The sequence below is a fragment of the Cyprinus carpio genome, chromosome A7 (genome assembly GCF_018340385.1).
Source record: "Cyprinus carpio isolate SPL01 chromosome A7, ASM1834038v1, whole genome shotgun sequence".
Classification (NCBI taxonomy): Eukaryota; Metazoa; Chordata; class Actinopteri; order Cypriniformes; family Cyprinidae; genus Cyprinus; species Cyprinus carpio.
In genome coordinates, this window is record NC_056578.1 from 10,306,997 (window position 1) to 10,324,287 (window position 17,291).

General features: G+C 36.7%; 1 protein-coding gene across 4 annotated transcripts in view; it reads left to right on the plus strand.

Annotated features, from left to right (window-relative positions):
• LOC109092612 (neuron navigator 2-like) overlaps positions 1 to 17,291 on the plus strand; it is a 126,924-nt gene that overhangs the window by 96,543 nt on the left and 13,090 nt on the right. For all 4 annotated transcript variants that reach the window (XM_042759560.1, XM_042759558.1, XM_042759559.1 and 1 more), the window contains 8 exons: positions 4,745 to 4,874; positions 5,899 to 6,205; positions 7,202 to 7,907; positions 9,123 to 9,530; positions 11,169 to 11,234; positions 12,513 to 12,658; positions 12,896 to 13,075; positions 15,293 to 15,345. In XM_042759560.1, the coding sequence (XP_042615494.1) occupies positions 4,745 to 4,874; positions 5,899 to 6,205; positions 7,202 to 7,907; positions 9,123 to 9,530; positions 11,169 to 11,234; positions 12,513 to 12,658; positions 12,896 to 13,075; positions 15,293 to 15,345 (1,996 nt within the window). The remainder of the gene's footprint in view (positions 1 to 4,744; positions 4,875 to 5,898; positions 6,206 to 7,201; positions 7,908 to 9,122; positions 9,531 to 11,168; positions 11,235 to 12,512; positions 12,659 to 12,895; positions 13,076 to 15,292; positions 15,346 to 17,291) is intronic.

Consider the following 17,291-nt stretch of genomic DNA (forward strand, 5'->3'; position numbering starts at 1 on the left):
TTGTAGGTTTTTAGCATAAAGAAAATATTCAGTTATTTGCTAATGTACATAAACAATGCATAGTTTGTAAAGATTAGTGTTAGAGTAGTTTATAAGAATGTATTGGGCTCAGCAAGGATGCATTAAACTGATCAAAAGTGAAAGCGAGACTTTTACATTGTTACAAAATATTTCTATTGAAATAAATGTTTTTTTCTTTTGAACTTTCTTTTTATCAAAGAATCCTGACAAAATAATCAAACCAATGCATCTTTGTTTTCAAAAACATTAAAAAATATGTTCTTCGAAAAACATTTAAAAATCATATTGACCCCAGACTTCTGAACTCTAGTGTGTTTATTAGAAGACATTTTTTTTTAATGATAAGCTTCTACTTTCATGAAAACATTTTCTCTTATGGCCCTGAAAAAGAGAGATTCCTCTCTACCAGCCCACATCTGTCAAGTTTCCCAGAGCCTCAGAAAACCTTTGGCGATCAGAGTGAAGACATACCCTTGAAAAGCGGCAATCTGGAATTTTACAGTTTAGGGTTTGCAGCATTTAGAAAGCAGAGTGGTGAAGTGAAAGTGACGAGTGTCGGGTAGGTGGACTTTAGACTTTTATTTAATAGTCAAAGTGAATATATCAGGGTTTGTTTGCGTTATTGGTTATTTTTAAAAATAGTAAAAAGAAATAGAGCTGGTAGTAAAGAACAGAGAACACGTCACCATTCTGTCTACACACTGTATATGCTGATATAGAGATTGTATGAGATGCATTTAACAGATGGATCGGCCTCTGCTCTTCTCAGTGTAAATTGATACAGCGTAATATAAACTCCAGTTATGGGATCTTCATTGCAGTAGTGTTTCATGTGTGCATGTCGCTGTGTTTATATGCCTTAAATCCTCAGAGTCTGCACATTTTAAGTGTGATTGCACACACACATTACAGGTAACTGGATCAGCATGATGATCATGTTTAAGCATTTAAAGCAGGCAGACCTTATGAGCAGAGACAGAGAAATGCTGGGCATCTCACATACGTGATTCTTTCAGGCCATGATGAAAGCTCGGTTGCTAAGGAAAGTCGGGCAGATGAGAGACTCTGTGAATGCTATATGTATATGTGTGTGTGTGTGTGTGTGTGTATGTGTGTGTGGTGGGGGCATGGGGCTGTATGTCCAATCAAGTTGCTAAATTCAATACGTACTGTATGTGTTTATGTGGACTTGAAGTAGTGTTAGCTAAAGCAAGAAAATCATTAAAAAATTAATGTTCTAAAAATGAAATAAAAAAAATATATTAATTATATCTAAGTATAATTTTACATTAGCATTTTTTAAATTTGTTCATTTACATATATTTATTCATACAAATACGTTCATTTTTACAGCTTGTCCTCGCACTCATCTTGTCATTTCCAGCTTGTTTTCTCTTCTGTGGTCTTCTGATGTCTTGGTCATTCCTTTCCATACAGTGAAATTAAATGAAAAAGGTTATAAAAGCACCAAAAATATAGTTCACAGTCTGTGTTCCAAGTCTTCTGTAGCTTAGACTTGTTGTAACAAGTGTAATGTCAATGATGAGATGTGAAGAGCAATTATGTTTTATGCCATTGATGACAAACCTGGCACAACACTTCTTGAGGTGCCATGTTTGAGTGTAGGAGAACATAAATGAATCAGTTCAAACAGACTGATCTGTTCAACTGAATCGGACCAACTCTAAACCAAAGTCTGATGGCAAAAGAGACCTTGATGAAGCAAATTGGTTGAAGAGTGCTTGCAAGAAGGGGGAAAAACGATAACCACAGATGAAAGAATAAAAAGCCTCTTGACCTCTCATTGTTTGTGGTCAGAGAGAGCTTTGTCATTCTTCTACCGCAGAGCTGAGCATGGAAAGGTCTGGAATGCCCCAAACTGTTGGGAACGTAACGGTCTTCATAAAAGCCTGCCAGTTAACCTACTCCACACACACACACACACACACACACACACACACACACACACACACACACACACACACACACACACTCGCCTTGTTTAACCCCAACTCCCACCTTCCCTGCACTGAGGTTTATTGCATTGATGCCAGATTGTGAGAGGGGGGATTTGAGAGGCAGTTCAGAGCTGCATAATCAACATCTTAATGTATGTTTTAGAAGAGATTTAGTTCCACATTTTGAGCAAGCACTGAATATAAATTTCTAATGTTCTTTATCTTGATTTGTTTTGTCTTTTTTTCTGGTGCTAGCCATTTGTGCTAGTCTCCTGATCTGTCAAATATTGATTTTATATGTATAAAGAGGAATGAATGAAAAATGCATCATGTCACATAATATAAAACTATATTATGTATATAACTTGGGGATTAATGGAAAAATTCAGGGAAAAGAGACTAAATATATATATATATATATATATATATATATATATATATATATATATATATATATATATATAAATAATACAATATTAATTCATTCATTCATTCATTTATATTAATAATATAAATAATGAAATCATTAAGGTAAAATTGACTAAATTTAACGTTATTATTTGTTTAATTATTAAATGGTTTCATTTTAAATACTACTTAAATAAAAAAAAATGTTTTTAAGTTTTATGTCTACATATCTAACAGTACACTACTACTTAATAGAAAATACAGATTTTTAAAACATTATGAATAATTGTATTAAAAATGTGTAAATATTTTTATATTTTTTAAAATATTTCACATATTTATATTTTTAATTTTCACTTTATAAATTCTTTATACTATATATATAGTATGTGAAATATGAATTCTGTATACTAAAATCTATATATACAAAATTCTATACTCTATATATTAGAAATTCTTCATACTATAAACATATAGAGTAATATTTTAGAGCAAGAGTATCACTATATTATATGTATGTTATTATATGTTAGGCTCAGACAGAACATGCAGAATTTTCTGGGGAAATCTGTGTTTTTTTACAGAATGAATTTAAATATGGGAAAAGGTGTTTACACTCTTATCGGTAAATAACAGACTGGCTAAATTATTTAATAAACAAACATGCAATGCAGGGGGAAACATCTAATTCTTAGTTTTACAGTTTCCTTAATAACCATAATGTCCATTTAAATGAAAGACAACAGTCATAGATCTGTGTGCGTGCTGAAGTAACTGACGTCACCCCTGCAGGTTTCTGTGGAGGATTCGGTTCTCAGGGAGAAACTGCGGAGGTGCTGTTTAAAGCAGGCCGGCTGGTTAGCCTGCTGGTCCACTGGAGACAGTAATGGCAGGGTAGCGAGCCAGAGAGAAGCCCTCATTCAAGCTACACTCAAAACGCTGATCTCTAATTAGCATCCTAGACCCAGTAGGGTGGTTCCTGCATGTGCATGTGTGTGTGAACGAGAGAAAGAGTGTGTGTTTGTATAAATGTGTGCTGTTTTTTATCTTTTTGACCTCTATTATCACTCTCTCTCTTTGTCCTCCTCACGCTCTGTTTGTCTGTGTGTAGATGTGTGTGAATGTGAGTGAGCATTTCTCTGGCTTCTTGGTCTGTGGCCACTCCAGGGATCTGCAGGGTTAGAACGTCACTCTTAAGGATCAAATTACCAGAGAGAAACACAGACAGAGAGAGAGAGTGACAGGAGGCAGAGGGTTGAGGGAATACATGGATTGTCGTGCAAGTTAAGGAAGGACTGAGGAATAAATACAACGGAAAGGAACTTTTTTTTAGTTTACATTTTAAGCTTTTAAGATCATGAGGCATCTTTTCCCTCAAATCAATCTCATTATTCCCACCCCGGCTATTGGAATCCATGGCAGTCACGGACATCGAGTCAGGTAGAGTGATTTATAAATGTATTATGGGTGAGATTTCTTGGAAAATAATGTATTAGTGGATGTTTTTTTTAAAATTAATACCTTAATACCTTATGCAGGATTTACATATCCTTCTGTCTGGGTGTTAGCCAAGCAAAGCCTGTTTTTAGATTTGTAGTTCGATCCTTTCAGGTGTGGGCATCTGTTAAGACTTAGTCCAGGCAGATCTTGGTTGAATGGATTTTTTTAAACACTCAAAGCCAGTCTATATGGGATTTATGGAGAAATCAGTGCCTTGTCCTTAGACTTCACATTTTTGTCTTCTACTAGAGAAAGTTTACACAATCATTTATACTGAATGCTGAGGCCGAGGAATCAACGTCTGTGCTACTAAGAGAACAGTAAAGCAAAAGAAAGTGTTGTTGCACATTCATGCACTCTTTAGACTAATATACTAGATGGATGGATAGATATGTTTCCTAGTTTCCTCCGTTCCCACATCTCTGTCCTCTTTGACAGATGGGGGTTAAAGGTCACATAGGTCACTTGTACCGTTGTGTGGCTGGTGTGTTTGAGTTGGTGTGTGTTTGTTTGTGTTTTCTTTTGTTGTCATAGTAGGGTCTGAATGATGGTGGCCACCCGGGAGTGAGAGGATGGTGTTAAACACAGTGATCAGTTACTCTGGTTAGCCTCTATGTCCCTGAGCAGATCCAAAACTGTACAGTAAATATACAGTATTAAAAGCCTGTCATGTGTGGGCTTCATAGACCTGTGATGTGGTCAAAAATCACTCAATAACCACAGCTAATGCTTTTTTTTTTCAGTCCAAAGATGTGTTTCTATATAATGTTTCTACTGAAAACTTAATAAGTTCCATACCATTCATATATTTGAAAACAGAGTCTCAGATAATATCTAAACTTTATTTTTTTTTCCAGTTGGGATGACAGTAGTTCCGTCAGCAGTGGGATCAGTGATGCTATTGATACTGATGACATCAACACCAGCTCCTCCATAAGCTCTTACGCCAACACCCCCGCCGCGTCCCGTAAGGCAGTGAACGGACAGGTATGACCCGCGCACATTTACACACACACACACACACACACACACACACACACACACACACACACAGTTACGCATTTATTTATGATCACTCTAATTCAATATGAACCTTTGTGTAAAACCTGAAATTTGGAGCTCATAAGCATCCTAACATACTAACATTTATGTGTGAATTTCTGGTTACACTTTATTCCAATACTCCACTTTAGACGTTCTACTAACTATAAGACAACTACATGTCGATTAACTCTCATAAGAGTATTAGTAGACTGTTAGGTTAGGGTTTGGGTTAGTAGAACAAGTTGGCATGTACTTCTGATACATCTCAAACACAAAGAGGCTGTTCTCTGTCTGTCCACCCACTTTCTTACTTCTCATGAAACCCCCTTCTCTTTCTGTTTACTTGAACCCAGCTCTCACATTCCCCTGCTTGAGACCTTCATAAAGTGCTAAATAGGTCCTGTTGATTCCATAGAAACTTGTGTCACACACACACACACGCACACACACACACACACACACACACACACACACACACACACACACACAAACATTGCTCTGGACTATAATTTCTAATTATATTGATATGGTAAGTTTGGTAAGTGTGGATGGGTGGGGAAAAAACTGCAAACTCTAAAACCACCAAATCTACTTCCCTGTGCTGTGTGGAAGATGTGACACATTTGTTGTTTCATGGTTGAGGTGTTAATTTTTAATTAAGTTTGATATAGAATTAAACAGGTAATTCTAAGAAAATATATTGATAACTGATGATTTAATTCTAAAAATTGAAGCCTAATTCCTAAGTCACCTTATTACCAATAAATATCAATAAAGGTTTATCCATCTATCCATCCGTAGTATTTCTATATCACATCACTGTTGAAAATATCTGAATTCTTGCTAATATGACTATAACTCAATTCTAAAATTTGGTTCCTAATTCCTATGAATTAAGGAATATTGGTACTTGCTAAAATTGATACATTCATAATGTTGATTTGAAAGTTTGTATTGTTCTCCGTAGCCTCAGACAGATGCAGAGAAGCATTCAGCAGCCGAACACACCACTGCTTGGTCCACTGATGAAGTTAAGAAGTCAGATGGGGGTTTGGATTGCGACATCAAAATGGAAGCGGGTCTGAAGTGGCGGCGGAACCCTACAGATGTTTCAGAGGAGTCGGATAAGAGCAGCTCTGGACGGAAAACGGCACCCATCACTCAGACGGGCTCCTGGAGGAGGGGCATGAGTGCACAGGTGGGCGTGACTGTACCGCAGACGAAAAGTACAACAGTAGCCACGGGAACCGGCATGATTAAGACACAAGGGACAGGTACGTGTTCTGTATTTAAGAGCATTTTGAAAACATTTCAGCTGTAACTGGTCAGTGATGTTTGTTTTTAGGCTCGGAATTCAGAAAAGAATGATTAATCAAAATAAAATGAAATGACAATTTGGCTCAGTGTGATCCCTTCATCTGTCCTGACTTTGAGTGGCTTGTAACCTGCAATTGGGAACAAAATATGCACCAACCATCTTCACTTATAAACCAGCTGTTGTCAACAAAAGAGAAGCTTTAAGGACTGTCTATGGTTTTCTACCAAAATAAAAGCTTGATGGTTTAATGTTTGAAAATGAAAAAAAGCATAATTTTAGAAATTTTAGAAATTTTTCAAATTATTTTATTATATATTATATTATATAATTATTGTATTTTAGTATTGTAATTGTTAGCAATTTAGTTTTACAGTCTTAAATACAGTTTTTTACAATAGCAATATTTTCATTTAATTTTTTTATTTATATATTTATAATTATTATTATATAGTCATATTTTATATATGTAATCAAAAAGAATCTTGGCCAAATTGTGCAGCCCTAAAAACAACCACAGCAAACCTGTTTTTTTGTTGTTGTTGTTATGTTTTTCTTCTTCCTTTAAATCGCAGTCACACTTTTTTTTATCTGTTGGACTGTAAAATACATTTTCTTAAATAAATAAATAAATAATTAAAAATTATTAAAATTTAAAAAATATATAATTCAATAAATTATGTATAAATTATTATAATTATTATTATTGCTGTTGTTTTTGTTGTTGTATAGTCATATTGGTAAAAAATAAAAAAATTACCTGACTGAGCCGCCCCAGCTTTTTTTTTTTTTTCTTTTCAGAAAAATCGCAATTTTCCCCAATTGATTTTTCCCACAAGTCATGCAGCCTAAATTCATTTAATCACACATTTACATCTTACAAACAGTGTTGACTTTATCTGCAAGTTTTATGCATTATCAACTCGTCCAGCTGTAGCATTCTTTTGTCCAATAGGTAAAACAGATGATGCTAAGGTCTCCGAAAAAGGCCACATGTCTCCCAGTTCCAACATCGTCCAGCATTCCTCCTCCGACGCTGGTCGAAGCAGCGGAGACGAAGCCAAGAAAACACCCGCAGGCCGAGTCCCCACAAGCACATTTGGTTTCAAAAAGCCCAATGGCGTCCATGGCCCGGCCACTATGGTAACCACCTCCAGCATCACTCTGGTGACAGCAAGCGGCGCCACCATTACCAGCGGCTCTGCCACCCTGGGGAAGATTCCCAAGTCCTCCGCCCTTCTGGTCGGTGGGAGAGGGTCGTTAAAAGGAGCTGTGGATGGTTTATTGCCCTCTCAGGAGGATGGCTACCTGTCCCCCAGTGCTCGTTCAACACTGCAGTACAGAAGTCTACCTCGACCCTCTCGTTCTGGAGCCACGGCCCGTAACGGAAACCGATCGTCCACAAGCAGCATTGAGTCAAGCTTGAGCTCCCGGACACCTGTCCTTGCTGCTGTCACTGCCAGCAAACCGAAAGATTCTGCCACTAAAACCAATGGACACATAATCCAAGCCAATCAGACAGACAAAGAGAAGGGCGTGGCCTCAGAGATGGACAACCTGAGAACCAATCCGATTGTTTCGGGAGGAGGGGCGGCAACTATCCCACAGACAGCGAGACAGGGAAACAAGTATAGTGAGGTCTCGTCTCCAACATTGCGAAGGTACAAAAAGGCAACATACCACACACAGAATTTCACCCTCATAAATCAGAGTTTCCATTGACGCTTCCTCAATTAATAGCTCCATTCATCTTCTCGGGCCCCTCTTACACACCCAAACATGTGAAAGAAGGAATGAGTTTTTGTAACCTCCTCCACCTCCATGATTAGGGTCTTTCTGAAGCTGTTTACTTAACCTGCTTTATGACGGTCATGGATCACGACTCTCCAGGGTGGCTCGTGTTTCCATCTGAGCTGCTCGTGTTATTGATGAGCAAAGTTCTTTTAATCTTTTCCCACTATTTTTAAGGATAGAAGCATGTTTTTTTCTTCAGCTTCAGGGGTTAAAAGGGGACAAAGTGAACATTAAAGGTTGAAAATAAAGAGAAATAGAACTTAGTAAGCATCGCTCTCACTTAGTATTCATATTGCTCAAAACAAAACACATAACTCTTTGTATTAAACATGTTTGGGTTATATACTTGATCACACTATTTTTTTTTAGGAAGATTATTAATTATGAAAGAAATGTATGCTGTTATTCACAATTGAATAAATGTGACAGTAAAGACATTTATAATGTTGCAAAAGATTTTTTATTCAAAATAAGAGCTAAACTTTCTATTCATCAAAGAATACAAAATAAGTAAATAAATAAAAATGATCATAGTTTACACAAAAATATTAAGCAACACAACTGTTTTCAACATTAATGGTAATAAGAACGTTTTTTTTTTTTTTTTTTCTCTCTCTCTCTGAGCACCATATCAGCATACCTGTAATACAATTATTTGAGGATTCGAGTAACAGCTGCTGAAAATTCAACCTTCTTATCACTGGAGTAATTGACATTTCAAATTATAATAAAATTTTAAATTAGGTTATTTTAAACTCAAAAAAATAGGTTATTTTAAACTCTAAAAATATTTGTATTTTTGTTCAAATTGGTGAGCATAAGAGACTTCTTTCAAAATCATTTCTAAAAATCATACCAACTTCACACATTTGAACGTTAGTGTATATGTACACTAGCTTCTTAGTGTAAACTAAAATTCCTTTCCATTTTACTTTCATTTTACGCTACCTTGAGAACCCACCCATTCAGAAATGAAAGAATCTAGATATTATGATTTCTCATTCTCTCTTTTGCTATTATTTTCAGATTTACCGAATGTTCAGTTTTATTACATTCTCTGTTTCTCTGTCTTCATCTCTCAGACTTTTTGGAGGAAAGGCTGCTAAACAAGCCCCGGTCACCACTGCAGAGGGCATGAAAAACTCAGTCATCATTTCCAACCCCCATGCTACCTTCGGGCACACCCAGTCCTCCGGTGGGCCCTTGGACTCCCCCTCCACAATACCAGGCAGCGGCGGCAGCAGTCCTCTGTACGGGGGTCGCGGTGCCAGCATAGGGGGCAGCGAACAAGCTTCCAGCCCTGGTTCGGTGTACTCTACAGGCACTGGGACCTGGGGCACAACCATCAGCAGCTCTTCGGCTCTCGGCTACCCCTCCGTCAGCAGCATGCACACCAGCAGCGAGTCCATCGACATGTCAGTGGGCAGCGGGCATCACCGTGACGATGTCCACCCAGTACTGATGAGAACGGGTAGTGCCAAGACAGAGAGGTGAGTCTGGGTGTTAGAAGGAAAAACGTTATACTCTGGGTTAACACTGAAATATTGTGATTTATAATTCAGAAATTGAAGTGCTAATCTGAATTGGATTTTGATTCGGAATTAGAATGAGTTCTTGATTCTGAAAAACATTTTCCCTTTGGGGTAGCTTTCCTATGTCCATGGAATACAGGAGTCACTTCTGAACTCACACTCACATGGTGATGACCATAGCAGATCATAATCATAACTCTGAATTGCAATCTACAGTAATCTCAAACTAGAATTCAGATTTTGAGTAAGATTCTGATTTGGAATGCCGATTCAGTTCATAAATTATTTGGTGTTTTTTTAAAACACCTAAAGACTGTAGGTTTACAAATTATCGCAAATCAGGAAACCAATTTCAATTCAGTGTTATTTTAGTATTGTTTTTATACTATTCTAATCTTTATTAATGTTTTTGATTAGCTTTTATTTTTAGGTTTTCATTTTAGTCTTAGTTTTAGTATTTTTATGTGCTTTTTTATGTGTGTCTTTTATATTTAACTTTATTTTTAGTTTTAGAAATGTTAGTACTTCAACGTGTGTTTCAGGTAGTTGCTAAGGCAGCATTTCTAATTTTCAGAATTTTTTTAAGGGTAAGTTTTCATGTAATTATTTCTATTTAACTTTAAATTTTATTTCAGAAAATGTGTTTTAGTTATAGTTTACAGTACAACACAGTTTCAAATCAGATTCTGTCTTTTGATGTTTATATTTTAATTTATAGTTGTAATTTGAAATTCAAGGGTTTTTTTTTTTTTTTTTTTTTTCTCTTTTTCCTCTATATCTATGTTTTGGGTTTGACTGTAACCGCATTTAAATGCTGTGAATTCCCTAAATTTCAATATAGAATTTTGTGATAATTAAAAACAGTGATGAATATAGAAAAAGAAGGTGTAAATCTATAGAATAAAGCAATAAGCCCCAAGAGGGACCGCTTTGTGTCGTGCCTAACAACGCCCCTTAGCTGTTATAAATTCACTCTAAACCATGGCTTCACGGAGCTTATTGCTTTTATAAAACGGTTATTCTATATACTGTACGTAGTAAGGTTTCACAAAATAAAACAGAGCAAATAAAGTGTAATGATATTAATGAAAACAGTATTCTTCCACCAAACAATGTAGTTCCTTAGAATCAGTGTAGTTGCAAAAAAAAAGGTTGCCGAGCAACACACAAAAATAAACAAAGGTGTATGTTTGTAGTGTAATTTACAACAGCTTCGAACGTGGCTCGGCCAATCAGAATCAAGGACCGGAACTATCCGTTTTATAAAAATTGTTTTTACCTACATTATGTAATCTACAAGAAGAAGCATTCTTAATTGGAATCCGAAACAGAATTTGGATTTTGATTTAGTTTAAACATTTACTAAAGTCAGTTGGTGTTTGTTGAAAAAATGGATTGATGGATAAACTTTAGGTTTACAAATTTAAATTGCACCATTCTGTCACAGTGCTCAGAATAACTTGCTTAACACACTTTATCAGGTTGAAGAACATGAAGTGTGGAAGCCTCTTTTTGTGTCTCTAATTCTGTATTCATCTCTTCTCCAATGCTGTTTTTGTCTATCAACCCTCTCCTCTCCCCTCTACTTTCCCCAAGTCCCCTCTCCTCTCCCTCTGCGAGTCCTAAATTCAGCCGTAACACATTGCCACGGAAGCAAGACAGGTAAAATGTCTGATAGCTTTAGGGTCCGCCTGTGCTGCTTTTTAATACTGACATGGCTTTGTGTCTTGTGTTTGCGTAATTTTATAGTTTTAAATACCCCATGTGATCAAAATTGGGGTTTTGTGGCTTTTAGTCCACGTCTCTTAGTTTTGATGCCATTTATATGATAGTGAACTCTTTTCTCTTTTGGAAAAATTGACCAAATAAAAAATCTACTCTAGCGACACCTAGTGGTAAAATCCATAACTTTCCTCAATCAAAGCCGAAGATTACAGTAATGGTTTGTTGGCTTTATTATTAATGTGACAGCACAGATCAAGACTCGTATGAGTTCTAGATGAGTCAAAGGACAGATCAAATGATAATCACCTTGCAATTATAGTTAAATTAAACCTTATTATATGTCTGAACCAACCCCTTATGATTGAGTAAGCTGTGCATGTTCCTCTCCTCCCTCGCTGTTTTCATTTCATCAATCTCTCAGTGATTCCTGCAGTGATAGAAACACACTTCCCAAGCGGGGACTCAAGTACAGGTGCATTTTGGGAATGTGCAGACTGTGCTTACTGTACTGGCACTCATGTTCTCCTTCTTTCTATTCTATCTCTTTTTCTCTCGCACATGCTTCAGTTTTAATATGCATTGTGGCCACAGTTTTATTTTAGAGCACTGTTTTCTTTTGCAGTTTTGGTGTGAGTGCATGGCACTTGTCACTTTTTGTACCGAGTTTGTTTCACATTATGGAGTACTGTATGTGAATTAGCAGCTTTTTTGTAAATTCCCGTTGTTCTTCCCACAGTTTTATTTTTATTTTTTTCTGTCTGCAGTGTGTGAGCATTTCAAACTTGTACCCAGACTTTTATTTGTAATTCCGTTTACACTCATGTTATTGCAAGTTAGTGATGAATTTTAAATAATTACTTACATTATGAACATTACTATTTTTTTTTTTGGAAATAATATATATATATTAGTAATAAATGTCCTAAAATATAAAATAAATATATTTTCATATGCACTACCATTCAAAAGTTTGGGGTCGGTGAGATTTTTTTAAATATTTTAAATGTTTAAAAAGTCTCTTATGCTCACCATGGCTGATATTTAATACTATATTATTAGAAATATCATAAAAAAAATATATTAAAATTAGAATAAATAAGATTACTTTATATGTACTAAAATAACTTTATTTCCTCTCCGATTGGTCAGGTGTCTAATCACAATATTTGTGCCATTTGAATGCCGGCATCTGATTGAATGGTCCTGTTGTTGCAGGTACACCCCTTCATCACAGCTGCGTCAGGAAGAGGCACGTGATTGGCTGCGCTCACATTCAGCTGGAGGTTTGCAGGACTCTCCCTTCTCCACCGGCTCCAGCTTGACGTCACCATCCGGAACGCGATTTAATTTTGCTCAACTTGGTAAAATGCATTTACTGTGAATATATAATAATTGATATAATGCATTTTCTATTCGGAGTCTGTGAATTTTCTGAAATGCGCAATATGTTACTTTTCACTTGCATGCCAATATATCAGAAATAATAGAAAAATAGACTTTACCTAAGCGTGCATTTTGCTTTAAAAAATAATTAGGTTTTGTACTATTATTATTTGTCTTGTCCTGCATGATTTAGTGCCATTGTGTGTTATTTACAGGAAGCCCCACCACAGGTGCTCAGATTAACCTAGCCAGCCTGCGCAACAACAGCTTGACCAATCAGGACAACCCGCTGGACAGCCATGGTGATTCCCGTCTGCGCAACTCCTGCATGTCACTGGACGAGAAGACTCGCACCATGAGCCGGTCGGGATCCTTCAGGGATGGGTTCGAGGAAGGTGAGAAAAATAAATGCAAGAGACAGCGGATTGATTTATGCTTGTCTCTACTTTGTAAATGTTACATTTCATCCATGCAGTCATAATCCTCAAATCTGCCACATTAGCTCTTCTGAAACAGAGTGAGAGACCTGTTCTGATTGCTATCTGTGTAGTCAGCTACCTTTTAAGTCAGTATCCTAACTGAAAAAGGAACCCCACAAGTGACTGATTTGGAAATTGCAATGGCATTAATGCCACACAAAATAGCACAACTCCTACAAACCACAATAGTTTCCGTTATAGTTTCCCAATAGCTGATGTCAGCATGCTGCTAAGCTAATACCTAACAAACATGAATAATACATAAAACACAGAAATATTGGCTGAAATGGACAGTTTATAAAAATGCTGAAGTATTCATGGCAATACTTTCCAGTAATAAACCATCTTAAATGATTTTTTCCATCGCAGTGCATTCTGGGATTACTTTATCCGCAAATGATTACTGCAGTGCTTTATAATTTGGCCAAAACAAAGTATCTTAGAAGGCAGTATGATGTTTTTGTCTATGTTTTGGAAGAGTCGCACCTGTTTAATGCTTAAAAATGTTGTCTAGGTAGGCAGCTCACTCAATGTTGTTCTTAAAGACAATAGAAGATAGGCTTTTATAAGAAGAAGGTAAATATCTGCAACAGCTTGTCAGCTTGAACTCTGTGCTGAAATACAACTCAAAGACAACTAAATCCAGCATAAGCCCATATGTCTATCCTCAGTCTATTCACACATTTGACTAAATCAACAGTCTCTGTTCTCCTCTCCTTGATTTTTTGAATAATCATTGTGTACAAAAAGCTTTATGTTACATTTTAAGTCATTCCAGTTTTCCACTCAGCCTTCCACGCATTTACCTGTTATGAGTCTCCTTTAAGAACAAGAAGATGTTTGCCAAAGACAGTTACGCCATAAACTGGCCCCTGTAGAAAAGTGTAAAAATTACACTCGTGGCACAGTAACCCAGTATCACCCAACTGTGCCTCTTGTGACATCTGAAACCAAATACAGGTTAAAAGCCATGTAAGTTCTCTGCAGAATCAAAATATGATACAGTATGTGTGGCACGGACAGGGGACTGAACTCTGTGACTCTGAAACATGAGTGTTGTAGAAGTCCCAGAGGGATTGTGGGAACAGGTTTAGGAGAGGACTTGATCCACACACAGGAAGTAAAGAAGATACATTTCATATCCTCAGCCTCTGGCAGTAGTGATCTATGTATGTATCTATCTGTCGATCTACCTTTGAAATATCTAGTAACATGTAAACACCATGGTTAATAACTACCATCAGAAATCAGAAAGTGCTTTCTTGGGCACGTATACATAGAATTAAATTATGCTTACATTTAAATTAAATGGTAATAGTTTAGTAACAGTGTATTTCAAATATGATGGACCACAGTACCGTGTTTGTTACAAGCTCATGTAGATAATACGGTGTAAATGAGACATAATGAATTTCCCTGTCCCTGAACCATCCACCCTATCTCTCTGTCTCACACACACATTAATCTCTGTTTTGGTTTTCTGGGTGGTCCTCAGCTGAGTTTATAAGCGTCTCTGCTCTTTCATTCTCACATCTGTAACCCCGCCCACATCACGCCCAGCCAGCCGTTTGGCTTTTCCTCAGGGCTGATATGGCATCATGAGGAAGTGCCAGGCGACCCGTGGGTGGACTGTGGTTGGGCTGGTGTCTGATTTCTTTGGGAAATGATTTGAAGTCACACCCCTGAACTCACAGTCACGATTAACGTTACCGTCTGTGACTGATGTTATTATTACCTCTGATGAGTCACATCTTGTCAGGGCAGGTGAAAGTTTAATTAGAGGTTGTAGTTGTTTGACACAGTGTGTGTGGGTCGATGCTTTTGTCTGTGTGTGTCTGTTTGTCTGTGTAGGTTAGCTGGCAGTTAGGTGTTTTGAAAAGTGATCATTCATACACTTTGCTGGATGTAATCTGTTCTGTGCACTTTAAAATCTACAACTTCCATTAAGCAGTAACTTTAGTGTTAAAATACACTGATCTTCTCTGCTGCGTGATATATGATGTACTTACTTTTGATCTGGGGTTTTTGTTTTGTTGCCTAGCAACAGTCTGTTACACCCCTGTGCATTAAAATAAGAACAGTTTCATACTAGAATAAGCCTTAATTTCTAGAAATGTATGTTTCTCTCTTTAGTTCATGGATCGTCTCTCTCGCTGGTGTCCAGCACCTCTTCTGTCTATTCAACGGTGAGTTTTCAGTCCCTTTTGAAGTGTTTTAAAGAAAAAAAAGTTTTAAAATTGTTATTTGTGTTTTCTTTGATCCGTACAGTCACTTTCATAATAAATATAAACATTTATGAACATTGCAAATAATACAATCTGAACACCAAATTGTTGTACAATATAGAGAGAGACAGACAGACAGACAGACAGATAGATAGATAGATAGATAGATAGATAGATAGATAGATAGATAGATAGATAGATAGATAGATAGATAGATAGATAGATAGATAGATAGATAGATAGATAGATAGATTTTAAGCTTTATTATAATATATTTCATTATAGACTAAGTGTACAAGTGTCAGTTTCAGCCAGTGATTATATACAGTAGGTTCATTTGGGCTGTGCCACACCTCCAGATGGGCGGCTCTACTTACCTGCAGAGGTGTTTTAACAACAGTCTTACTCTGGCACACGTGTAGTGAGTCTTCAGTTCAAATGAGGTTGATTTCAGGAATTTAGGGGGTAGAGATTTGTTTAGAAAGGATCAGATTCACTGAAGTATAAAGAGTGGAAAATCATGATGATGGCGACTCTCTCTATGGGGAGAGCTGTGACTTCTTGGGGACACACGGTAGGAACCTTAGATTTTAGATTGCTCCTATTCTATATTTGTATATTTACGTGACATATTATTACAAATCATTAATTCTTAGTTAAGGACCAGTAAATACACTTTCAGAAAAAAAGGTACTAAAGCTGCCACTGGTGTGGTAGCTTTTCAAAAGGTACACTTTTGTACCATTAGGTACTAATATGTGCACTTTTGGTACTTAAATATGTATCTTTAAGGTACCAGTATGGACTGTTTTGGTACAAAGGTGTGCCTTTTGAAAAGGTACCGCCCCAGAGACACCTTTTGTACCTTTTTTTCTGAGAGTGTAGGAAACTAATGGTCTGTACTGACTTGAAAAGTGTATCTTGTTGGACTTAGCTACATAGAGAATTGACTCTACAGTCTGTATTAATGCTGATCCAAAATCAGCATCAGGTGATTTGTCTGAAGTTGGAGGCTGTAAGGTGTGTTTGTTTGTGTATGTGGGTAACAGCTGTCATGCAGAAGCATAGTGTCTCTCAGACACAAACATGAAATCTCTGTGGTGCTTTTGAAAATACTGATTCATTCTGTACTACAGAGTACTGAATGTTCATCAAAAGACAGATATAATGGCACGGTAATCCTCAGTCTCAAAGACAACAAAAGCTTAGAGATTTCTAACAAAGCTCTTCTGATCAGAGTTGCATTGACAAGTCACTATGTTGAGTCTGTATGATCAGACACATTTACAGAAAGCAAGACTTGATTAAACCCAAACCAGCTAGACGCATCTGGGTTTGTCCCACATGTAATACGATGCCGTGACAGACAGACAATGCTGCTATTTTAATGTCACTGTCAGTCTAGCTGTTGGACAGGTGTCAACGGCAAAGAAAATCATTATAGTGGGTGTCATTACATGCATGTTTGCCAGACGACATACAAAGAGTCCTAGTATGCTATTGTTGTCTAGAGCATTCAGTCGTCAGCAAGCATTCTTATTCACCCGAAGATTTCAAAATCTGCATTCAAAATATGATTTAAAATCGAAAAAAAAGAAAGTTATAAGATTTTGAAAAAATTTACAAAAGGTCAGATGTTCTTCATTCCACTGAATCTGTAATTACACAAACTGTATTTTTTTATTAAGTTTTTCACTAAGATTATTATGCTGATAATGTATTGTAAAATGAATTTTTGAATATCTGTATTAAATTTACTAGTGCTCTCACACTTTTTTATGTATATGTTTATGTCAGTATCATTCAAGTGCTTCTAGGTGATTTCCATTGTCTAGTTACCAACTTCCCCGCAAATCAATGTGTTCAGTGATATTTGAATGTGTCCAGCTTCCTGTTTATCTGCTAGT